A 26,345-nucleotide genomic window follows, 5' to 3' on the forward strand; every position below is an offset into this window, starting at 1 on the left:
GGAAGCTCAGGTTAACGCTTGCGGACTGAACGGAGGTGTTCAGCAAAGCGATCGTTGTGTGTGGCTTTGGAGCTTATTTTAGTGAATTGGCGTCGATACAAAGTGCGGAGAACCTACATCACCCACCATAATGGAGACGACTTCCTGACGGACAAGGGAACCCGGTGGGAACCTGACCGCAACGTGGTTGCACCCGAGGCACGGAGCGAAAAATGACAATCGGACCGCGGTCAGAATGGGTGACCGCCCCGTTGAAGCTCCAGTACCTCTGACCTGAGGGGGATCGGGTAGGATTTTTGGAGCGTGTGGTGGGACGAAGGGAGGTTTGTCGAGGGCAAGATTTTTGTGCTAACTCTCCGTCACTTAGCTAAAGGTCACGGGCTGTGCCTCTCTCCAGTCTGCCTCCGTTAGTGGGCGCCCTGAGGCTTCGGGTACGTTGCAGGCTCTCTGTCTTTACAACAATAACTTGCATTTATACAGCGCTGTTAACGTGGCAAAACGTCCAAAGGCACTTCACAGGAACAATTATCAGTCAAAATTTGACACCGAGCCATATAAAGAGATATTAGGACAGGTGAGCAAAAGCTTGGTCAAAGAGGTAGGTTTTAAGGAGCTTCTTAAAGGAGGAGAGAGAGGTGGAGAGGTTTAGGGAGGGAATTCCAGAGCTTGGGGCCTAGGCAGCTGAAGACATGGCCGCCAATGGTGGAGCGATGAAAATCGGAGATGTACAAGAAGCCAGAATTGAAGAAGCACAGAGATCTCGGAGGGTTGTAGGGCTGGAGGAGGTTACAGAGGTTACTGGTGACGTGGAAGACAGGCTGGAGTAAAGGGAGGAGCTGTGCGGAAGGCGTGCTTAGTTTCGGCTCAGTGTGAACATCTCTCACAGCCAAACTTAGTGAAATCCTAGTAACTCTAGGATCACTAGAAAGGCTAGCTATACTTAAAATAGATAAGTCACCAGGTCCGGATGGGATGCATCCTAGGTTGCTGAGGGAAGTAAGGGTGGAAATTGCGGAGGTACTGGCCATAATCTTGCAAACATCCTTAGACACGGGTGGTGCTAGAGGACTGGAGAATTGCAAATGTTACACCCTTGTTCAAAAAAGGGTGTAAGGATAAACCCAGCAACTACAGGCCAGTCAGTTTAACCTCGGTGGTGGGGAAACTTTTAGGGACAATAATCCGGGACAAAATTAATAGTCACTTGGACAAGTGTGGATTAATAAGGGAAAGCCAGCATGGATTTGTTAACGGCAAATCGTGTTTGACTAGCTTGATAGAGTTTTTTGATGAGGTAACAGAGAGGGTAGATGAGGGCAATGCAGTTGATGTTGTGTATATGGACTTCCAAAAGGCGTTTGATAAAGTGCTGCATAATGGGCTTGTCAATAAAATTGGAGCCCACGGAATAAAAGGGGCAGTGGCAACATGGATACAAAATTGGCGAAGTAAAAGGAAACAGAGGGTAGTGGTGACCGGTTGTTTTTCGGACTGGAGGGAGGTGTACAATGGTGTTCCCCAGGGGTCGGCGCTGGGACCACTGCTTTTCTCGATATATATTAATGACTTGGACTTGGGTGTACAGGGCACAATTTCCAAATTTGCAGATGACACAAAACTTGGACGGGTAATGAAAAATGAGGAGGATAGTGATAGACATCAAGAGGATATAGACAGGCTGGTGGAATGGCAGACACGTGGCAGATGAAATTCAACGCTGGAAAGTGTGAGGTGATACATTTTGGAAGGAAGAATGAGGAGAGGCAATATAAACTAAATGGTACAATTCTAAAGGACAGAGACCTGGGGGCATATGTACACAAGTTGTCTCTTGAAGGACCTAGAAGGACAAGAGCAGCAGGCACATGGGAACAACACCACCTGCGCGTTCCCCTCCAAGTCACACACCATCCCGACTTGGAAATATATCGCCGTTCCTTCATCGTCGCTGGGTCAAAATCCTGGAACTCCCTTCCTGACAGCACTGTGGGAGAACCTTCACCACACGGACTGCAGCGGTTCAAGAAGGCGGCTCCCCACCACCTTCTCAAGGGCAATTAGGGATGGGCAATAAATGCCGGCCTCGCCAGCGACGCCCACATCCCATGAACGAATAAAAAAAAAAGTTGTTGAAGGTGGCAGGACAGGTTGAGAAAGCGGTTAAAAAAGCATACGGGATCCTGGGCTTTATAAATAGAGGCATAGAGTACAAAAGCGAGGATGTTATGTTGAACCTTTATAAAACACTGGTTCGGCCGCAACTGGAGTATTGTGTCCAAGTGTAGGCACCGCACCTTAGGAAGGATGTGAAGGCCTTGGAGAGGGTGCAGAAAAGATTTACTGGAATGGTTCCAGAGATGAGGGACTTCAGTTACATGGATAGACTGGAGAAGCTGGGGTTGTTCTCCTTAGAGCAGAGAAGGTTGAGAGGAGATTTGATAGCGTTCAAAATCATGAAGGGTCTAAACAAAGTAAATAAAGAAAAGCTGTTCCCATTGGCGGAAGGGTCGAGAACCAGAGGACACAGATTTAAGGTGATTGGCAAAAGAACCAAAGGCGACATGAGGAAAACTTTTTTTTATGCAGCGAGTGGTTAGGATCTGGAATGCACTGCCCGAGGGGGTGGTGGAAGGAGGGTCAATTGTGGCTTTCAAAGAGGAATTAGACAGGTACCCGAAGGAGAAAAATTTCCAGGGCTATGGGGAAAGAGCAGGGAAGTGGGACTAGCTGGATTGCTGTTGCAGAGAGCTGGCGCAGGCTCGGTGGGCCGAACGGCCTCCTTCTGTGCCGTAACCATTTTATGATTCTAACTCCAATAGGGCTCCAGAACATGCAGGATATGCATGTGCTCCGTATGTAGTATGTGGAAAAATGGAAAGCTCTTGTGTTAATGGTGGCAGCCCCTCCCTGGGAGTACAGGCCATGGGCTGTGCTGCGGGTGAGTATTTTTAATCTGAAGAGAAAGTTGTACGCCGTAGAACGGAAGTGCTTGGTCTGCGGTAAACTCCGTAACCTCCATAAACTCATCCAAAACTCTGCTGCCCATATCCTAACTCGCACCAAATTCCGTTCACTCGTCACCCCTGTGCTCGCTGACCTCCTGGTCCCCCAAACGCCTCCATTTTAAAATTCTCACCTTCGTGTTCAAATTCCTCACCCCCTCCCTATCTCCGTAACCTGCTCCAGCCCGACAACCTTTCGAGATCTCTGCGCTCCTCCAATTCTGGCCTCTTGCGCATCCCCCCCACTTCCTTTGCCCCACCATTGGCGGCCGTGCCTTCAGCTGTCCGGGGCCTAAGCTCTGGAATTACCTCCCTAAACCCCTATGCCTAGTATCTCCTCCTTTTGGCTTGGTGTCAATTTTTGTCTGATAATGCCCCTGTGAAGCACTTTGGGACGTTTTATTCCGTTGAAGGCGATATATAAATGCAAATTGTTGTTGGTTTTTCACAAGAGCTGGCCTAACCCACGCAGGTTCGGTGTTTGGCTGCTGGAAGCAGGCTGCTGCACAGTGCTGTTTTCGTACAACAGGAACAAGCTGGGTGGAGATATTTATACCCAGTCTCAGTGTGGTTCAGGATGGCTGTGGGAATGTGGTTTCTTTATTATTTCTCTCTCTTTTTCAAAACAGAACTATCTTCATCTTCAACCTCAACCACAATTCCAGCACCAAAAAAAAACATTCTAAATGATTCAGTCCCCCTTTATGTCAAAATTAAAGACTGACTTGCCTTTACATACACCAGATCACTCCTCTCCAAAATCCCAAAGTGCTTCACATACACTCAATTACTTTGCAGTGCAGTGACTTTGTTCTGTAGGCAAAGTGGCAGTCATTTTGTGCACAGCAAGATTCCACAGACTTCAACGAGACGAATGAGCGCTTCATCTGATTTTGGGGGTGTTGGTTTGGAACTTGTTTGAGATGGTACTTCCTCCCTCCGTTAAACGGATGCCCAGTACATCGTAGCGAGGCCAGGCGTCAGTATAGTAGCGCTGCCCGTTAATATGCTAACACTCGGTGCTACAGAGAAGAGATCGGGACAGCTGTGTGCCATATTGACAAACATATAGACCACACCTACATATAGACCTTAGCCCAAAATAAACTTAAAGAAATTCACTCTGAGAGTTAAAACCGTGCGTAATCTGTAAGTGTCTGTGTCGCCACTAATGATTGATTTTATGACTCCCACTATCCTGTTGTCTTGAGACTGGTGTCTGGTTTTGCTGCGGGTCTGTCTGTACAAGGGGTATTCGTGGTTCCAGCGCAGTCTTGCAGCGCATGCCGTGCTTGAGAAGGAGGGCCTGGGGTCCGCGGTTTACTGATCGAGCTGCGGGGGAGAAACAAAGGCGAGTGATCAAACATGAGGTCATCCTATCAGAACATGGCAACCCGCGTTCAGTCGGTCAGACCTGTGTAAGTCGTGTACCTAACACAGCCTCTGCAAAAATAGCACTGGCTTAAAACCACAAAGGAAAGTCCTCTTTCTCTCCGTGTCAGCTCAGTGGGTCGCGCTCTCGCCTTTGAGTCAGAAGGTCAAGGGTTGCAGCCTTGCTTCAGAGACTTGAGCAGATAATCAAGGCCGAGTCCAGTGCAGTACTGAGGGGCACTTACCGTTCACACCTTACAACAGGGATCACCGAACAGCAACCAGGAGCAGGAAGCCAGGCTGATTTCCCCAACCCCCCACACACTAACCCAGAGACATCGGGGGTGATTTTAACCCCTAAGAACGGGTGGGTTGGGGGGCGGATGGGAGTTGAAAATAGTTGTTTTTTTGCAGCCCTGCTTCACTTCCGGGAATAACGTGGGCGGCAAAAGTCCAGGCTTCCCGCTGGGAACGCAAAGTCCGAAAATTTTGCGGTCGCGACCCAAAAAACCCCCAACTATTTTCAACTCCCACCTGCCCCCAACCCACCCGTTCTTGGGGGTTAGAATCACCCCCATTGAGGCCAGTTGTGGCCAGCTGCTGCCACCGAGCTGAGACCAGGCAGCTCAAAGCGGTGACTTGTTAGGGCATGTTGATGGGGGGGGGGGGAAAGAATGAAAGAAAGACTTGCATTTGTATCGGGCCTTTCACAACCTCAGGACGTCCCAAAGCACTTTACAGCCAATGCAGTACTTTTGAAGTGTGGTCATTATTGTAATGTAGGAATCACAACAGCCAATTTGCACACAGCAAGATCCCACAAACAGTTATGTAATGACCAGACCATCTGTTTTTTTTTTAGTGATGTTGGTTGAATGATAAATATTGGCCGGGACACCGGGGAGAACTCCCCTGTTCTTCTTAATAATAATAGCGCTATGGGATCTTTTACATCCACCTGAACAGGCAGACGGGGCCTTGCCTTAACGTCTCATCCAAAAGACGGCACCTTCAACAGTGCGGCACTCCCCTCAGTACTGCACTGGGAGTGTCCGCCTGGATTCTGTGCTCAAGTCTCTGGAGTGGGACTTGAACCCACGACCTTCTGACTCCAAGGTGAGAGTGCTTCCCACTGAGCCACGGCTGAGTCCGAGGGAGCTTCGCATACACTTGGAATTGGTCGATGCGGACAGAAAATGGGCGGGGGAGAGAAAAAAAGAGTTCCATCCGCGTGACCCCATGATGTGGCAGCTCACTCCCCACAGTGAGCACAAAAACACACAAGGCCCGTGGAATTAATGATGACTAATTGCTCTCTGCTTTTTTTTTCCTGCTTGGGGCTGATTAGCAGAAGTAGGCGTTTTGCCTGAGGCTGTGGGGGAGCCAATTGACTTTCTGCGAGAGTGGTAATCGAGGAGATTTTATCTCTTGTGTCAAGGATTTCAGGCAGCTCGGGGAGCGTGCCATGGAAGTGTTGAAGAGCGTGCAGTGTACATCTAGCTAGCTGGACTGACGCTGCCGAGGCTGGGGATTAATGCAAAGTCACATTTAGATTATTGATGAGGCCCCCTCCCGCCTCCCCGAGATATCTTAGAGGGTTAGATTATGAGGACAGGTTCCATAAACCTGACTCGTATTCCCTTGAGTATAGAAGATTGAGGTGTGATCTGACCGAGGTGTTTACAATGATGAAAGAATTCAATAGGGTAGATAAAGAGAAACTATTTCTTCTGGTGGGGGATTCGAGCAAGGGGACATAATAAAATTAGAGCCAGGCCATTGAGGAGCAAAATGAGGAAGCACTTTTTCACACAAAGGATAGTGGAAATCTGTAACTATCTTCCCCCAAAAAAGTTGTGGATGCTGGGGGGATAATGGGAGCTTTTAAGATTGAGATTGATAATTTTTTCTTGGGTAAGGGTATCGAGGAATATGGAGCAAAGGGGGGAGAATGGAGTTGAGGTACAGATCAGCCTAGTAGAATGGCAGAGCAGGCTCGAGGGGCTGAATGGCCTGCTGTTGTTATGACAGCCCATTGCCCCCTCTCCCTCTCTAATTTATTTAATGATGAGGCCAGTTGTCCTGCAGCTTTCTCTGTCGGCCCGTTGGAGGCCAATTCATAATACTTGAGTCATGTTCTCCTGCACACGCCCAAAGGGTTAGATCTCTGACAGAAAAATTATAAGTTTAAAATAAAATATCCCCTAATGGCTCATGCTTTGTGTTTTAAAAGTGTTTCGAAATTCGAGCAGGCGGACTGGGAACACGCAGAGCAGGCCCGGGAACAGACACTGAGCTGGTTCTGTGCGTCTGTTTCACGAGCCGGGGCCCTATTGTGTATCACGAGGCACAAAACTAGCTTGTGGTGTCTTCAGTAGGGTCGCCAACTCTGGTTGGACGTATTCCTGGAGGTTTCATCACATGACCTCCCACCGCCAACCGCCGCATCCCCACACTCCTGCCATTGGCCGCCCAATGCATCCATCCTCACGGTGCCCCGCCTTCCCAGCCAATTGGAAAGCGAGCTGACTCATAGTTACCCGATTGAGAGTCAAGAACCATCCAATCAAACAGCCTTTTCTCATCCCATCTCCAATATTTTTTTTATGTAATAAACAAAAGTGTTCAAAGAAAATGAAAACAACACACAATTATGTTTTTTTTTTAAAAGCCCTTATGATTTTTCTCCCGGATGTTGCTTTCAGCAGTGTCCAGGAGATTAATCTTTAATTCCTGAAGACTCCAGGGCAATCCTGGAGGGTTGGCAACCTGAGTCTTTAGTGCGACAGAGCAGCAGGGAGTTAATCCAACACAGGTTGGCAGAACCATGAAAGTCTGGGTCTGCGTTGCAATCCAAACTCAGGCTCCAAAGATGACTGGACAGTGTGCAACACATTGTGCCACTGTGTCACACAACTTTAAACCTTAACCTGGCGTTTCTCTCTCCAGGTGGCGACTGATATGTTGTGTATTCCCTGCATTTTGTTCCAAACGTCAGGAAAGGTTTTTCTCTCTCTCTATTTTGCTGGTCCCTGATCCAGACTCTGAGCCCGGTCGAGGTTGGACCTCTACTGCCCATGACGTTGAGGCCTGCAGTGTGTAATCCGAAACTGTTTGACTGCAGTTTGGTTTGAAGTTGTGTCTGCTGGAAAACTGCTGAAAAGAGTCGGGGAGAAACAAAAATGGAAGCAAGTCCATATAATGGGTTAAAGGGGTCTGCAGAGTCACTGATGAGGAACATTGGAGCAGGAGGAGGCCATTCAGCCCCTCGAGCCTGTTCCGCCATTCAATTAGATCATAGCTGATCTGATTGAGGGTGGATGATCTCATGGTTTTGTGGCTGTCGCACTGAGTTGGGGGTTATATAAAGGGCAGTACAGGAGCAGAGAACAGACAGTTTCAACATATGGTCGCCTGTTCCCCACAGGATTGGGGTAATATCCATCTTTTGCACTTACAGCCTTGTTACTGCATGTCCTTGATCATTAAAACGATTTATGCCATTGTCTTGTTGAACTGATCTACAAATGGTGCTGATGCTGACCACCTGTGTGCCAGCTCATGGTTATTTTGTACCTGTCACTCACACCCGTCTGTTCTTTTACTCACAGGTACCTTCAGCCTTTGGTGTCATCCGAAATTTGAAGACCGCTGCCAGTCTGTGGTAGAGTTCATCGAAAGGGCCATCATGCATTCCAAAAACGGGAAATTTCTGTATTTTCTACGCTCACGAGTTCCTGGTAAGTTTCTGCCTCCCCGCTTTTGTTCTTGGTTTTTTTTAGGCGTGTACTTTTGACCTCCAAGGGTTGTGTCCAGGGCTGTGCTTTCAGTCGGAGTTGGTGTGAGTGCAGCCTCTGACCCAGGCCATTCCTGGATTTCTGAGAATTCCTCACCTCCCTCGGTCTTACCTAACTTCAATTGATCCCTCATCTTAGAGCTGTTTGTGGGATCTTGCTGTGTGCAAAATGGCTGCCGCATTTGCCTGCTTAGCAGCAGTCACTTCACTTCGTTTGTACGTGAAGCAGTTTGGGATGTTTCTGAGAGACGTGATCAGGTGCAATTTAAATATTTCTCTCCCTCGCTCTGCTCATTTCTTTCTTGCTCTCTCTCCTCTCCCCTCACTGAAACACTCACATGAACTCGCACATTGTCACTGACCCATACATAGAATTTACAGCAAAGAAACAGGCCATTCGGCCCAACAGATCCATGCCGGTGTTTTTGCTCCACTCCCACCCCTCTTCATCGAACCCTATCAGCATAATCTTCTGTTCCTTTCTCCCTCATGTATTTATCTAGCTTCCCCTTAAATGAATCTATGCTATTCACCTCAACTACTCCTTGTAGTAGCAAGTTCCACATTCTCGCCACTCTCTGGGTAAAGACGTTTCTCCTGAATTCTTCATTGAATTTATTAGTGACTAACTTATATTTATGGCCTTTAGTTTTGGACTCCCCCAACAAGTGGCAACATCTTTTCTACGTCTACCCTATCGAACCTCTTCATGATTTTAAGGACCCTCGATCAGGTCACCTCTCAGCCTTCTCTTTCCCAAAGAAAAAAGAGCCCCAGCCTGTTCAGTCTTTCCTGATATACACGTACGAGATATCTCTCTCTCTCTCTCTCTCTCTCATATTCACTGACACACATGCAGCATACTGAGACGTCACCACAGTTTGGCACCATTCCAGCTCGTTTACCTCCCCAGATTGCAGCCCCATGTTCCCCATTATGCTGCGTTCTGCCAATCTCACAACTGATGGCCCTCACTCTGACTGAATTAAATGGGTTTCCTGCGATATGAATCACCAGAGCTCGAAACTCATTTTGAGGCCAGAATTGCTTTTTAAACCATTTCCTCCCCTTCTCCTAAGTTAGGAGTCGGTCGCTGGGAGATGTACAGCTATTGCCCTCTCACTGAAGCCGTGTTTATGTTTCACACGTCCAACAACAACAACTTGCATTTATATAGCGCCTTTAACATAGTAAAACGTCCCAAGGCGTTTCACAGGAGTGTTATCAAACAAAATTTGACACCGAGCCACGAGGAGATATTAGGACAGGTGACCAAAAGCTTGGTCAAAGAGGTAGGTTTTAAGGAGTGTCTTAAAGGAGAGAGAGAGGTAGGTCTTATGTGGAAGAGATCTAAAGTAGTGAATTGCTTAAAATGCTCGTGTTTTGCTGGAGTTTACATTTATATAGCGCCTTTAATGTAGTAAAAAACGTCCCAAGACGCTTCAAAGGAGCGTTATCATACAGGATTTGACACTGAGTCACATATTAGGACAGGTGACCAAAAACTTTGTCAAAGAGGTTGGTTTTAAGAAGCATCTTAAAGGAGGAGAGAGAGGCGGAGAGGTTTAGGGAGGGAATTCCAGAGCTTAGGGCCTAGGCAGCTGAAGGCACGGCTGCCAAGGGTGGAGTGATGGAAATCGGGGATGCGCAAAAGGCAAGAATTGGAGGAACGCAGAGATCTCGGAGGGTTGTAGGGCTGGAGGAGGTTACAGAGATAGGGAGAGGGCGAGGCCGTGGAGGGATTTGAAAACACTTGCTTCGTCCCCTCAAAATTGATAGTTTCTATAGGGTTTAGATTACAGTTTGTATTGGACGTAGTTTTATAGTTTCTATGGGGTTTAGATTACAGTTTGTATGGAGTGTAGTTTTTTTTTGCTTATATCGGGTTTAGATTAGTTAGTATGGAGTGTAGTTTTATAGATTCTATAGGGTTTAGATTATAGTTTCTGTAGGGTGCAGTTTATAGTATCTATCGTCAGTAGGATTGAATATGGGTTGGGACGTGTAACCGGTGATGCGTTCTGAAGATGAATTTGTACCCCTCTATATCCCCATAACGCTGCATTCAGTCAGCCTCAGAACAGATGGCCCTCACTCTGCCTGAAGACATTGGGCTGCGTGCAAAGGAACAGGAGGAGGGTATTCAGCCTATTCTGCCATTCAATTAGATCATGGCTGATCTGTATCTTAACCTTGGTTCCGTAACCCTGAATACCCTTGCCTAACAAAAATCAATCTATCAATCACATTTTTGAAATTTTCAATTGACCCCCCAGCCTCAACAGCTTTTTGGGGGAGAGAGTTCCAGATTTCCACTTCCCTTTGTGTGAAGAAGTGCTTCCTGACATCGCCCCTGAACGGCCTGGCTCTAATTTAAAGGTTATGCCCCCCTTGTTCTGGACTCCCCCCACCAGAGAGAAATAGTTTCTCTCTATCTACCCTATCAAATCCTTCAATCATCTTAAACACCTCAATTAGATCACCCCTTAATCTTTGATAATTTAATCTTTAATCACGTGATACTGTGAGCCTGTAAATAAGTGAGCAGTATCAGGATGGAAGGGGAGAATTTTGCGTCGTGGACTCAGTAAAGTGGAAGTGGTTTTGAATGAGGAAGCGGAGACCAATTCCTGCTCGGCCTGTTGTCATTAACTTAAACCGGAGCAGACAAGGTCCTTCAAACGTGGCTGTTTTTATATATTTTAAGAGCTGTGCCTGTGTTGATGTCGGTGCTACTTGATTTGAAATGGCTGCGGAGCTCCTTCAATTGCTCCCGGTGAATCAGCTGGCATTTGCAAGAGCTCATTAGTATCACTCGAGCCCCTGAATTCATTACATGGAGTCGGGAGTGCCTGGAGGGCAGCGTCTCCAGTAATACTGATAGTCGCCCTGTCGCAGGGGCTTAATTGCGCTGATAACTGACCTCGTGGTCTGTGACGGTCACGTACTCCTCGAGGAGCTGGATAATTGAAGGAGGGAGTGGAGTCGGGGGCGGGGGGGGCGGGGGGTGCTAGTGAATGACAGGCTGTCGGGCTGCTGCGAACGTGCCCCGCTTGCCTGCAGCATTTTGCTTTTATTTTTCATTCTTGACAGCACCGAGCGTAGAAAGTTAACTGGAAGTCCCATTTACAGAGCGATCGATTCATTCCCTATCCATATTGATGGAAGGATTGCTGCCTGTCCTGCAGTTGCTGTTCTGAGGTTGAATGGTTTGAGGCAGTGCTGTTAAATGTATATCCAGTTTAGGCATCTTACTTTCACTCTCTCTTTATGGGGGTATTTTTGGGTAAGTTTTCTTTTTTTGGCTGTAATTTTTACATAGAAACAGGCCATTCGGCCCCAACTGGTCCACGCCAGCGTTTCTGCTTCAAATGGGTTCCACCCACCCTTCTCCATCATGCCCCCTTATTCTGAATTTCTCCACCAGAGGAAATAGTTTCTCTTTATCTACCCTTTAAAATCCTTTTATCATTTTAAACACCTTGATTAGATCACCCCTCAATCTTCTATACTCGAGGGAATACAACCCAAGTTTATGCAACCTGTCCTCATAATTTAACCCTTTTAGCCCTGGTATAATTCTGGTGAACCTGTGCTGCACCCCCCTCCAAGGCCAGTGTGTCCTTCCTGAGGTGCGGTGCCCAGAGCTGAATGCAGTATCTCCAGAGGGGGTCTGACCAAGGTTCTGTACAGCTGAAGCAAAAATTCCTCATTTTTGTGGTCCCCTTAAGATAAAGGTCAACATTCCATTAGCCTTTTTGATCACTTTTTGTACCTGTCTGCTAGATTTTAGTGATTTTTGTACATGGACCCCCCCAAATCTCTTTGTCCCTCCACAGTTCCTGGTCCCTCACCATTTATAAAATGCGCCTTGGTGACAAATTTTTTTAAAAATGGACCTGTGTGCGTATTAACTTGCTCATTTTATGAACAACGTAAAATGAGTAAGTTAATACCATATCACAGACCTCCCTTTTGTTCTTCCCTCCCTCCCCAGGTTCTGCTTGCTTTAATTAACAAATTAAAAGTGTTCCCCAAAGAATAAAAACAAACAGTAAACCTGGATTGTTTGATTTTGCTTACTATGGGATTTTTGGAGGGAGAGGTGAGTAAGTACAGTATATAAGAGACTCTGAGCTATTGGAACACTCTTTGTTTGGAATATTTTGGCATAGAGCTGAGTTGTCTACATTTTGTTGCATTAGTTGTTTTCGAATTTGGAATAAGAATTTGGTTCCTTGAAGAGACCATATTTCTTCCTGATCTCATCATGCCTGATTTTCATTTCACTTATCTCTTGTTTAAAAAGTTGAACTCTTTAACATCTTCCAGTTCTGACGAAAGGTCTTCGACCTGAAACATTAACTCTGTTTCATTCTCCACGATGCTGCCTCACTTGCTGAGCTTTTCCAGCATTTTCTGTTTTTATTTCAGATTTCCAGCTTCCGCAGTATTTTGCTTTTCATTTTATTCCTTCTTTGTTCACCGGGCCTGATGTCTCTGCTCTCACGCCACTGCCCTCCACTAACGCCACCACTGGTGGGAGACTGTAATTACAGCGTGACACGTTTACATAGGCAGTTTCCAATAGAAATGTGGGCGTGGGAATTTACAAGGAAAAACATAAAAATAAGGGCAGAATGTAAGACTTCAGATTGGGGACTGAATGGACCAGGGCAAGCAAATATCACCTACTCCCCCATAGAAACAGGAGGCAGCTCATTGAGCCTGTTCCAGCATTCGATTTGATCATGGCTGATCTGCACCTCAACTCCATTAACTGCCTTTGATCCGTATCCCTTGATACCCTTGCCTAATAAAAATCTGTCGATCTCAGTCTTGACAATTTCAATTGACCCTCAGCATCCAGACGTGAAAATTACACTGAGTCTTCACTCCCCACCATGAGATCAACCAGCACTGGATAAAAATGGTGCTTTTTGTTTGGGAATATCAAGCATTTAAAATTTTTTGAATACAGCTTTCTCAGCCTCCGCCCCCTTTCTTGTGCTGCTTGCTTGTTTACAGTAACGGCTACCACTTAACACTTTGGCTGTCTCGACTTGACTTTTCACTTAGCCAGGAGCGACAGCTAGCTCTTAAGTGGCAGAGACCTAAAGTGATGATTTGCTTAAAATGCTCGTGTTTAAAACCTACTGTATCTCAACAACAACAACAACAACAACAACAACCTGCATTTATATAGCGCCTTTAACATAGCAAAAACGTCCCAAAGTGCTTCACAGGAGCGATTATCAAACAAAACTTGACACCGAGCCACATAAGGAGATATTGGGACAGGTGAAAGAGGTAGGTTTTAAGGAACCTCTTAAAGGAGGAGAGAGCTCAGCCAAGGGACAGTAGGAGCATCACAGTCAGCCCCAATGCCCCTGGGCTAGGGGAGGAGACAAATCAGCCAGGCTTTCCGTGCTTGATTGCAGCCCAGTGACCCCCAGCTGCCTAGGTCCTAAGCTCTGGAATTCCCTCCCTAAATCTCTCTACCTCTCTCCTTTTAAGACGCTCCTTAAAACTTGCCTCTTTGACCAAGCGTTTGTCCTAATGTCTCCTAATGTGGCTCAGTGTCAAATTTTGTTTGTTAATCGCTCCTATGAAGCACCTTGGGATGTTTGTTGTTGGTACCCTTGGAAACTGTACACAGGAGTTCATGTCTTCAGAAGTGGAGAGGAGGGAAAAAGGCCTTTCTTTTCATATATTTAAAAAAAAGAGAATCTTTCACCGAATGTATTGTGAAGTCTCTCGGTGATCTGTTAACCACAGACCTGCAGGAAGCAGCTACTGTCTAATCTCAGAGTCTGTCAGAAGCAACTGCACCTTCAAACTGAAATTTTAAACAGCCTTCACTGAACTCGCAGAGACAGACAGACAGACAGACAGTCAGCTCGATACCCAGTCTGAGGCAGATTAGATTTTTCTTTTTCTAATCTCTTTGGCACACTGCTCAGCCACAGCCGTCTCCTCCAGTCTTATTTTCAGTATCGATGTTAACTCTCTGAGAACTGAGCTCCCTTTTGTTTTGTTACTTGTACCAAGACTGTGAACCCTGAGCGTGACAGACGCACAGACAGTGGGCGAAGGAAATCTTCCGCCTTCTGTGGCTTGCAGTGGACAAGGTGAAGTCTTTCTAACCTCCTGTTCCAGACATTGTTAAAGATCCCATGGCACCATTACAGTGAGTGTGAGGCCTCGGATCTCACCATTTGAGCGTAGGATATTTACCCTGGGACCGACCCCTCAAAAAATGGGCGCTCCCGAATTTCTAGGTCAGTGTTAAAGAGAGTTCCTGCCATTGGTGTGTTGGTGCTTCACTCGGATTCCTTCCCCCGCGTTCCCCCGCCCCCCCCGCGTTCCCCCGCCCCCCCCCCCCGCGTTCCCCCGCCCCCCCGCGTTCCCCCGCCCGCCCCCCCCGCGTCCCCCCGCCCGCCCCCCCCGCGTCCCCCCCGCCCGCCCCCCCCCCGCGTCCCCCCGCCCGCCCCCCCCGCGTCCCCCCGCCCGCCCCCCCCGCGTCCCCCCGCCCGCCCCCCCGCGTTCCCCCCGCCCGCCCCCCCCGCGTTCCCCCGCCCGCCCCCCCCGCGTTCCCCCGCCCGCCCCCCCCACGTTCCCCCGCCCGCCCCCCCCCCCGCGTTCCCCCGCCCGCCCCCCCCCGCGTTCCCCCGCCCGCCCCCCCCGCGTTCCCCCGCCCGCCCCCCCCCCCCGCGTTCCCCCGCCCGCCCCCCCCCCGCGTTCCCCCGCCCGCCCCCCCCCCCGCGTTCCCCCGCCCGCCCCCCCCCCGCGTTCCCCCGCCCGCCCCCCCCCGCGTTCCCCCGCCCGCCCCCCCCCGCGTTCCCCCGCCCCCGCTGCAACTCTGATCCTTATCCCGCCATCACAGGGGAGGCATTGTGATAAAACACGCCCCTCACAGAAGGTGAATTTCCTCTCTTTCCCCTTCCCCCCCCCCCCCCCCCACCTCCCCCCAGCAGAGATCGAGCTGAGCGGAGTGTGCATGTGGGGGTCACATCTACCCAGGATATGACACACGGTGCAAGGAGAGGAAACTAGGAACAGGAGGAGGCCATTCAGCCCCTTGAGCCTGCTCCACCATTCAATTAGATCATGGCCAATCTGTAGGAGGAAAGTGCATTTTAAATGATGTTTGGCCAAAAGATTTACCCTTTGAAGTGAGATGACCATAGATCAGTGTACAAATGCTCATATACAGTTCCTTTGTCTTGTTATTTTAATGAAGGTTTTAACCAAGGGGATTATATGCGGATACCTTCAGTGTTGGGACACTAATTTCCGCTCATGCTTAATTTCAGGGCCTTATTTATAAAAAATAAACAAGGATTAAACATTTGAAGCAGAGGAAGATACAGGGCTATGGGGAGAGAGTGTAGCAGTAGGATTGCTGTAGTAAAGGGCTGGCACACACATGATGGGCCGAGAGGCCTCTTTCTGTGCTGTAGCCTTCTGTGGAATATAGAATTACATCACGGAGACAGCTGCTTTGGTCCAACCAGTTTGTGTATCCTCCACCCGAGCACTGGTCCTAATCCCAGGTGCCTGCCCTGTTTCCGTAATTACTGCCTGTAATAAACACTGTCTGCCTCTGAAAGGAAAGCGCAGGTAATGAGAGCATCACTTGAAGTGCTTGATTGTATAAAGATAAATCTCATTCCCTGTAATTGTGTGAATCCCAGATTGAAGGTGACAGAACTAAAAATGGATTCATAGTTGATTGGCAGGCGGTGTAGCTCTATGGACCTGCACAGAGGAGGGCCCGCAACTAATCTGTCCAAAACTCTGCTGCCCCGTATCCTAACTCTCACCGTTCACCCATCACCCCTGTGCTCGCTGACCTACATTGACTCCCGGTCCAGGAACGCTTCGATTTTAAAATTCTCATCCTTGTTTTTCAAATCCCTCCATGGCCTCGCCCCCTCCCCATCTCTGTAACCTCCTCCAGCCCAACAACCCTCCGAGATCTCTGCGCTCCTCCAATTCTGGCCTCTTGCGCGCATCCCCGATTTTAATCGCTCCACCATTGGCGGCCGTGCCTTCAGCTACCTAGACCCGAAGCTCTGGAATTCCCTCCCTAAACTTCTCCAATTCTCTACCTCTCTCCTCCTTTAAGACGCTCCTTAAAACCTACCTCTTTGACCAAGCTCTTGGTCACCTGTCCTAATATCTCCTTATGTGGCTCGGTATCTAATTTTGTTTGGTAAGTGTTCCTATGAAGCACCTTGGGCTGTTTTACTACATTAAAGGTGCTATATAAATGCAAGTGGTTGTTGTCCCTGGGCGTCGGGATGCAGTCAGAGATGTGGGCCCCACTGTACTGGTGGGCTCTGGTGCCCCTCCAGGCTCCGACAGCACTCACTTAAAGGACGGGGATGATGGTCCTCACTGGAAGCCATTAGCTCTTTAAGTACTGAGTGACCTTTTCAGCTTTCAAACTACTGACCTATTTCTGTCAGATTACATCTGCTGGAAATGAGTTTCTATAAATCTCTCTTTGCTGAGCAGAGATTCTGTCATCTCGGCTTCACAGGGGAGGTGCGATGGGGTCGATGTTCATGAGTGCTTTCCACCCCCACTCCCCACCCCCACTCCCCACCCCCACTCCCCACCCCCACTCCCCACTCCCCACCCCCCACTCCCCACCCCCACTCCCCACCCCAACTCCCCACTCCCCTCCCCCACCCCCACTCCCCTCCCCCACCCCCACTCCCCTCCCCCACCCCCACTCCCCTCCCCCACCCCCACTCCCTCCCCCACCCCCACCACACTTGGCTTTAATTGCGCTGTTCCTCCAGGAAGTCACAGACTGCAGTTGGCAGTGCAGAGACCACGGCCGCTTAAACCTGGCAGTAGCCCTCCGCTCCCCCCCCCTCCCGCTCTCCCCCCCCCCCCCCCCCCCCCCCCCGCTCTCCCCCCCCACCCCGCTCTCCCCCCCCCCCCCCCCCGCTCTCCCCCCCCCCCCCGCTCTCTCCCCCCCCCCCCGCTCTCCCCCCCCCCCCCCCCGCTCTCCCCCCCCCCCGCTCTCTCCCCCCCCCCCTCTCTCCCCCCCCCCCCCTCTCTCCCCCCCCCCCTCTCTCCCCCCCCCCTCCCGCTCTCCCCCCCCCTCCCGCGCTCCCCCCCTCCCCTCCCCCCCCTCCCCTCCCCCCCCTCCCCTCCCCTCCCCTCCCCCCCTCCCGCTCCCCTCCCCTCTTCCCCTCCCCCCCCTCCCCCCCTCCCCCCCCTCCCCCCCCCCCCTCCCCTCCCCAGTCAAATCACTGGAATTAAACAGTTCAACCAGCACCAAAAATAGACCAGAAGCAGCAGCTGTGGTTTCAGTGCAGGTTTGACTCTGCCCTGTCCACTGGCCCCCATCTTCCCCGAGACTCGGTGCTGTTTAACCCTTTAGTCTGCGGTGGACCAGTTTACTCATTGGGGTGCTTGTCAGCCGGAAGCCCCTTCCTGTTCGACCTGGAAGACACAGAGACTGATTGTAGACACTACAGGGGGGAGTCTCACTTTCACATTCGGCGGTGAGAACAGGTATTGGTGAATCTGCTCCTCCCGGCCCCGCCCTGCCCGATTTACCTGTCCATTAACTTCAACAGAGAGGAAATTTGGGCGGAGTATATAACGGGCATCCGATTCGCTGCCACCAAAAGTTACAATTACCCCCAATGGGCCAACCATAAGGTCTTTGCCATTTGATTGGTTGAAGAAAACAGCCATGGGAACCAGTGTTCAACCAATCAAAATGCACTCAAATTTGCTCCTACCTTGACATTGGACACTGGGAGCAGAGAGACAGAAAGGGAAGTAAAGTAGGTGACAGCTGAGGCTCGATGAGCAGCACGCTCACCTCAGAGTCCCAAGGTCATGGGTTCAAGTCCCACTCTGGAGATTTAGGCACATAATCCGAGTTGACACTGCAGGGGAGTTCTCCCTGGTGTCCTGGGCCAATATTTATCCCTCGGCCAACAGGCTGCTTTTCCCCCTTCAGCCCTTGTGACCTGTTCTACTTCACGTGTGCACAAGTGGGAGGGACCGTTTCACGTGTGCACAAGTGGGATAGGGACCGTTTCACGTGTGCACAAGTGGGATAGGGACCGTTTCACGTGTGCACAAGTGGGATAGGGACCGTTTCACGTGTGCACAAGTGGGATACGGACCGTTTCACGTGTGCACAAGTGGGATACGGACCGTTTCACGTGTGCACAAGTGGGATAGGGACCGTTTCACGTGTGCACAAGTGGGATAGGGACCGTTTCACGTGTGCACAAGTGGGATATGGAATTTTTCACGTGTGCACAAGTGGGATATGGAATTTTTCACGTGTGCACAAGTGGGATATGGACTGTTTAATGCTTGCACGCACCCATTTTAAAATACTCCTCTCCCTGTGCACGGTGCCATCCCCCAGCGATACACGACTGATTTCAAGCCGGCCCAGCAACGCCTCAATTTTAAAATTCTCATCCCTGTTTTCAAATCCCTCTATGGCCTCCCCCACCCCACCCTGTAACCTCCTCCAGCCCTGCAACCCTCCGAGATCGCTGCGTTCTTCCAATTCTTGTCTCTTGTGTGTCCCCGATGTTCGTCGCTCCGCCATTGGCGGCCGTGCCTTCAGCTGCCTCGGCCCTAAGCTCTGGAATTCCTTCCCAAAACCTCTCTGTCTCTCCACCTCTCTCTTTAAGACGCTCCTTAAATCCTACCTCTTTGACCAAACTTTTGGTCACCTGGCCTAATATTTCCTTATATGTCTCGGTGTTAAATTTTGTCTGATAATCGCTCCTGTGAAGCGCCTTGGGACGTTTTACTACGTTAAAGGCGCTATATAAATGCAAGCTGTTGTTGATCTCTGGATCCTGCTTTAGTGCTGCACTTAGTTGCCCAGCTCTGGGGCACCGAATACCCTGACAGCCTCCCGTGTTCTCCGAGCTTCCTGACGGTCCTTTGCTTGTTTCCAGGTCTGCCTCCGACTCCGGTCCAGCTCCTCTATCCTGTGTCTCGCTTCAGCAACGTGAAGTCCCTGCAGCACCTGTGCCGTTTCCGGATCCGGCAGCTCGTCCGGATAGACCACATCCCCGAGCTCCCGCTCCCAAAGTAAGTAGCCGTCAGTGAGCAGCGGGAAGCCTCGCTGCTTGTGCTGGTGCAGTCTGTGTGGGTGGGCGACTAATTAGAGCTGGAGTGTGGATACAGCACTGACGCGTCCTGATACTAACTGAACTCGAGCAGTTTTAGATGCCTCATTCTTTATACATAAGACTTGGTCCGTGTGATCTCCTGGACTGGTATCGATCGCCTGAGGGGATTGGAGAGGAATTTTCCAGAGTGTTTTTTTTTCCCCTATTGGCCCTGGGGTTTTTTCTCTTTTTTTTGCTTCTCCCGGGAGATTACATGGTCGGTGGTGGGGGGAGGGGAGAGGGGGGAGGGAAGAAGTATCTCGTCATGATGCTCTGGCCATCATGGTGTGTGGGGCAGGCTGGTCATTTCCTGTATTGTAGCTCAGATCTTGTGTGCTTCAGATGAATGGAGGGGCTCGTTTATTGTGTCTGGATTTCATGGTCTTCCTGTCTGCCCTTACTGCTGAGAGAGAACCATAATTTACAGCACAGAGGGAGGCCATTTGCCCATCTTGTCTGTGCCAACTCTTTTGCTAAAGCAATCCGAAAACTCATCCCATTGACCCGCTCTCATCATAGCCCTTTGCTTCAGATGTTAAAATAATTTTCGCTTAAAAGATGCAGTGGCTTCTGCCTCAGCCACTCCCTGTGGCAAAGCAATTCCATACTCCAATAACCCTCTGTAAAGAAATCTCTCCTAACCTCTCTCCTCACCCTCTAAATACCAATCTTAAATTGATCACCTCCCCCATCACTGACTCCCCAACCAGAGGAAATAATCTTTCCCTATTCATCCCCTCTTAGATTTTTTCTGCTCCAGTGGAAATAGTCTCAGAATCTCAGGGGTCTCCTCATGACCCTGGGTCAATAGTCACTTTCAAAAGGGAATCAGATATATATAGTCGAAAAGGAGAAATGAGCAGGGCTATAAGGGAAAGAGCAGGGGAGTAGGATTAATTGGATAGCTCTTTCCAAGAGCCAACACAGGCACAATGGGCCAAATGGCCTCCTTCTGTGCTGTATGATTCTGTGAACTTACTTCCCTTTGGTAGGCTGCCCACTGATTGTGCGTTACTGATCTTGTCTCCGCTTCAGACCCCTCATTTCGTACCTGCGAAAGTTCTATTACTACGATCCCGAGGAGGAGACTTATCTTTCTCTGAAGGAAGCTCGCCTGAGCATCGCCCACGAACAGGACATGGACACCCAGACGTAGCTGTTCCAGGAACATCACTCGAATCGTCTGAAGTAAGCGAGCTGAGCACTCGCTCTGCGTCTTTTATTGAATTGTTTCATTATATTTTATTACTTAGATTTTCACCCAGTGCTCGAGCTCTCCTGGAAACAGCGGCCCGGAAATTCCGGGGAAGGGGGAGGGGGGAAGCCTTTTAGGGACGGAACTCTCCACCCACCTTGGACCTGCAGTTCTGGCCCAACAAGTCAAGAGTGGTCGAGCGCTGCAGCATTAGGCCAGTTTCCCGAAAGCTCTAAATGTTGAATTTGCCCTCGCCCCTGGAGACCCTCAGCGTTGAGTTGGACGCCACGAGGGTGCAGGGTTCCCCTCCTGCCCAGCGTTGCTAGGGTGAGGAGGGTGGGAAATTTATCACGAGACTTTTTATTTCTTTCATTCTGCACGGCCTCCACTTTGCGGCAGAACTTCTGCCCCAGATTAACCAGGTCCTTCCCCAAATTCCTGCCCACAGAGATCGTTCCAGTTCTCTCCCCTCTTTCTCCCCCCCGCCCCCCCCCCCCCCAATCTGGAATTTCGGGCTAGTGACTCGCGCTGGGATACAGTTCCACTCTCTGAATCCTGGCAGGTGCCAAATGTAATTACGTAGAATGTACAGCACAGAAACAGGCCATTCGGCCCAACTGGTCTATGCTGGTGTTTATGCTCCATACGAGCCTTCTCCCTCCCTATTTCATCTCACCCTATCAGCAGATCCTTCTATTCCTTTCTCCCTCATGTGTTTATCTGGCTTCCTCTTAAATGCATCTCCTTTTTGTTTTATTTACATATAATCTATATATTTCCCCCACACAACCCACCAAACCTACTGTGCAAAATAATAAAGACTTGTTACATGACTTGGAGCAGTCCGGTACTCTCCTGCACCCTTCCAAATTACAAAAAGGATACAGAAGGTGCAAAAAAAAGATTTACAAGGATGATACCAGAACTGAGAGGATATCCTTATCAGGAAAGGTTGAGCAGGCTGGGGCTCTTTTCTCTGGAAAAGAGAAGAATGAGTGGTGACCTGATAGAGGTTTTCAGGATTATTGGGTACGGTAGCATAGTGGTTATGTTACAGGACTAGTAATCCAGAGGCCTGGACAAATAATCCAGAGTCATGAGTTCAAATTGCACCATGACAACTGGGGAATTTAAATTCAATTAATTAAACAAAATCTGGAATTAAAAAATACTAGTATCAGTAATGGTGGCCATGAACCTACCTGGTTCACTAATTTCCTTTTAGGGAAGGAAACCTGCCATCCTTACCCGGTCTGGCCTACACGTGACTCCAGACCCACAGCAATGTGGTTGATTCTTAATCGCCCTCTGAAATGGCCCAGCAAGCCACTCAGTTGTCAAGAAGGCGGCTCACCACCACCTTCTCGAGGGCAATTAGGGATGGGCAATAAATGCCGGCCTCGCCAGCGACGCCCACATCCCATGAACGAATAAAAAAGTTATGAAGGGGTTCGATAGGGTAGACGTAGAGAAGATGTTTCCACTTGTGGGGAGAACAAAACTAGGGACCATAAATATAAAATGGTCACTAATAATCCAATAGAGAATTGAGGAGAAACTTCTTTACCCAAAGAGTGGTTAGAATGTGGAACTCTCTACCTCGAGGCGAATAGCATAGATGCATTTAAGAGGAAGCTGGATAAACACATGAGGGAGAAAGGAATAGAAGGATATGGTGATAGGGTTAGATGAAGAGGGGTGGGAGGAGGCTCGTGTGGAGCATAAACACCGGCATGGACCAGTTGGGCCGAATGGCCTGTTTCTGTACTTACATTCTATGTAAAAAGAAATAAGATAGCTTCCTTTCAGACTACAGTACATTGGCTTTTGTTCTAAGAGCAATTAATGCAGGTGCTGTGTCTCAAACACTCTTGTATCCAAAACGATTATTTTTAGCATCCGTTATAATGTCACAGTCATACTGGAACAGGCAGCAGGTTCATTTATCTCACTTTGAAAGCTGCTTACGATGCTAATTTACTCCAATTTAATTGAAATTCTGCTTCATTTCCGCTGCGAGGGGTTTTTAAAACAAGGTGTTGTGGGCCGCAGGTGCATGCGATTGTTCGTCAATTTGCGGAGCTAATTTTTGCGTTGCGGTTGAGGCCGATCTGGGAATCACGCTGCCGTCTCTGCTTCGTAACAGGTTGGAACGTTACCGAGGGGCAGTCGGAAAGGCAACAGTCTGACGGGAGCGCTACGCCAGGAACCGCTCGTGACTGAAGGTCGGGGGGGGTGGGGTGGGGTGCTCGATTTTCCTGAAACGCTCCTTATTCCAGATGCTTATTTAGACCCATCACTCGCTCGTAATAGGGGCGTCTGGAATACGACAGAATTCCTCCCCGGCGTCGTCTGCATGGTGAAGATGGGACAGGACAATCTAAACACTTGGCAATGGATTCGCACTTTCTACTGAGAAAGACAGACGTTAGTAACTTGCAGCTTTGTGCAGCAAGGCGACAGTTCTCCCGAATCCAGAGACGTTCCTGGTCTTTTTGTGCTGAGATGCCTGACTCAGAATGAATGCCTGGAAAGGTTTATATTGCACAACTTTTTTTTGTTGTTGTTAATTTATGGATTAAACTACTGGTTATACTCGCGGGCTCTTTAATGCTTAACTCACGGAAATCACTCGCAGCCAATCTTTGATCTGGAAGGATTTTAGTTTTGCTGTGGAGGGTTAGAAATCCTCTTTTTTTTTTTTTCCTCCACGTGTCCCACTCCACAGAGGCTGAGAATGAGTGCAGGTGATGGGCCAAATGGCCTGGCCCTGTGCTGCACCTGCAATGATACCATGACCCCCTCCCAGAGTCAGAGTCCAGCCACCAAGGCTGCATGAGTAGGGAAATTGCACCTCCTCCTGATTTTATATTGTTTTGTCCCCCCTTTTGGGGCAATGCCGAACTTCCTTTTGGCCCTTCCCAAGGCAGTGAGTAGAGTGACGAGGTTTGGGAAGGGAATTCTGGAGTTCAGGTTTGCCAACTCTGGTTGACTGTATTCCATGAGGTTTCATCACATGACCTCCCTGTCCAACTGCCCCGCCCCCACATTTCCGCCATTGATCACCTGACTCGTCCCTCCTCGCAATGCACCGCCTTCCCCGTCCAATTGGAAAGCGTTACCCGATTGGATGATTCTTCACTTGTCGAGCCTTTTTTCCCCATCTTCAATATTTTCATAACTAATAAATGAAAATGTTCAAAGAAAATGATGAAAAATACACACTTTTTTAATGGCCCTATGACCTTTCTCCTGGATGTTGCTTGCAGCACTGTCTGGGTCTTTAATTCCTGGAGTCTCCGGGACTACAGTACAGACATACCTAAAAATGAGCTGCCAACCTGGTGAAGCTACAACTCAGGACTATATGCATGCTAAACAGTGGAAGCAGCATGCTATAGACAGAGCTAAGCGATTCCACAACCAACGGATCAGATCAAAGCTCTGCAGTCCTGCCACATCCAGTCATGAATGGTGGTGGACAATTATCGCCGTTCCTTCATCGTCGCTGGGTCAAAATCCTGAAATCCCTACCTAACAGCACTGTGGGAGAACCTTCACCACACGGACTGCAGCGGTTCAAGAAGGCGACTCACCACCACCTTCTCAAGGGCAATAAGTGCTGGCCTTGCCAGTAACGCCCACATCCCAAGAATGAATAAAAATAAAATCCTGGAGGGTTGACAACCCTAATGATGGAGAGCACCAAGAGCGTCAGCACCAAGATGTCACTTGGACTTCTTTTATTCCTCCTCCTCTCCCTCCCCCCACACTTGTCCCTTACAATGTGACACCCTGGGTGTCTCTACCTCAGATCTGACTGACTTCTAAAAAAATTCTGGCAACCTCTTTGGAAAATTCTGTTTTCTTTCAGAATTCCGCAAGTGATCAGCGTGTGCAAGAGCTGACGTTTGTTTGTGTCGTTTCCCTTGACCCTTGAATAACCAGCGTTGTATTTCCAGGGTACGGCTGAAACTCCCAAACTGTTCACGTTATGGGCGATCCAGCCCATAACCCAGTGATCCGGTGAACTCGGTGTGTTCTGTGTAGCCACCATTCTGTTTCCAGGCACCCACTTGAAATTTAATCGGAAGATGCTTTTTTCTCCATTACATAGAATTTACAGCACACAAACAGGCCATTCAGTCCAATTGGTCTATGCCAGTGTTTATGCTCCACACGAGTCTCCTCCCACCCTATTTCATCTAACCCTATCAACAGATCCTTCTATTCTTTTCTCCCTCATGTACTTAGCCAGCATCCTCTTAAATGAATCTATGCTATTCGCCTCAACTACTCCTTGTGGTAGCCAGTTCCACATTCTAACCACTCTTTGGGTAAACAAGTTTCTCCTGAATTCTCTATTGGATTTATTGGTGACCATCATATATTTATGGTCCCTAGTTTTGGTCTCCCCCACAAGTGGAAACGTCTTCTCTACGTCTACCCTCTCGAACACTTTCATAATCTTAATCACCTCTAACAGGTCACCTGTCGGTCTTCTCTTTTCTCGACCCCTGTATTTTTAATTCGAAGGCTCTTGTATCTCCAGGTGAGCCAGCATTCCTTGTGTTACTCTCAGCCCCCATGGGGGTGATACCTGGGGGCGTTTGTGGCATTGGGTGATTGCAACTCGTGCTTCTCCCGGCGGGACAATCGCGGGCCGTGGGACGGTGGATTTCGGAATCGCCTGCGCGTTCTGTCCAAACACATCATCCCCTCGGATAAAGAATTGCTGCATCCCATGGAAAGTGGGGCCTGGTGGAATCCCAGCTGTTGCCACGGCAACATCGCATCACGTTGACCCCACACTGGACAGCTCGGTCGTCACGTTTCCTATTGCATCGAATCACAGTGGTCACCACCTGTTCCGTTTTTACTCCGGACAGTGGGGTTGCCAACCCTCCAGGATTGTCCTGGAGTCTCCAGGAATTAAAAATTAATCTTCTGGACACTCCAGATGCAACCTGGAAGAAAAATCTTGGGCGTTAAAAAAAAAAAATGGTGTTTTATTTCATTTTCTTTCAACGCTTCTGTTTGTTAGTTACAGAAATATTGGAAATGGGGGGAGGAGAAAAAGGCTCTTTGACTGGGGGCGGGGCAGCTGGCGGTGGGGGAGGTCATGTGATGAAACCTCCAGGAATACGTCCAACCAGAGTTGGCAACCCTGCTGGACAGTCCAGAAATTTCTGAAATTTAAACCAGAACTGAAGTTTGGGTTTTTAAGGTATAACCCCATTTAATTTTTTTTCGTTTCCCCCTTTCCCCCTTCGGTGTCCCGTGAGGTGGAGGTGTCGGTCAGTGAGATTCTCGGTAAGGGAAGAAATATCCCTCCAAATGTGACTGCGTTTCGTGCCCAGCTGCGGACTTTGTGAAAGGCGGGGGAACCCCATCGGAACACTGAGGCAAATCAGGGCCCTTTGTAAAGGGCAAGTTTAACCCTTACAGTCACCGGACTTTAAATAAGAGGCTTACCAAACTTTTCAGCTTTCTTTCGCAGTGAAGCTCTGTGTCTGTGTTATTGGCGAATATTAAAATCCCTGCTGCTCCGAAAGGGTTGAACTTTTTGTAGCTTTGATGCTTCACCTCTGCAGTGCCTGTGAGGTGGGACGTCGCCTCGCTGGAGCGGCCCTGCCGATTGAAGATCGGTGACGGGAGCGTGTCCTCTTAAAACAGCCGCTTCGTACCCAGGGGTTGCCAACCCTCCAGGATTGCCCTGGAGTCTCCAGGAATTGAAGATTAATCTCCTGGTCACTCCATAAGCAACCCGGAAGAAAAATCATAGGGGCATTTTTTTTAAAAAT

General features: G+C 49.1%; 1 protein-coding gene across 2 annotated transcripts in view; it reads left to right on the top strand.

The window, feature by feature from the left end:
* socs7 (suppressor of cytokine signaling 7) overlaps nt 1-25,617 on the top strand; it is an 86,288-nt gene extending 60,671 nt beyond the window's left edge. For both annotated transcript variants that reach the window (XM_067968763.1, XM_067968764.1), the window contains 4 exons: nt 7,985-8,113; nt 19,131-19,266; nt 20,382-20,534; nt 22,688-25,617. In XM_067968763.1, the coding sequence (XP_067824864.1) occupies nt 7,985-8,113; nt 19,131-19,266; nt 20,382-20,502 (386 nt within the window). In that variant the 3' untranslated portion in view covers nt 20,503-20,534; nt 22,688-25,617. The remainder of the gene's footprint in view (nt 1-7,984; nt 8,114-19,130; nt 19,267-20,381; nt 20,535-22,687) is intronic.
* The last annotated feature ends 728 nt before the right edge of the window (nt 25,618-26,345 follow it).

This window comes from Heptranchias perlo, chromosome 30 (genome assembly GCF_035084215.1).
Source record: "Heptranchias perlo isolate sHepPer1 chromosome 30, sHepPer1.hap1, whole genome shotgun sequence".
NCBI classification, from domain to species: domain Eukaryota; kingdom Metazoa; phylum Chordata; class Chondrichthyes; order Hexanchiformes; family Hexanchidae; genus Heptranchias; species Heptranchias perlo.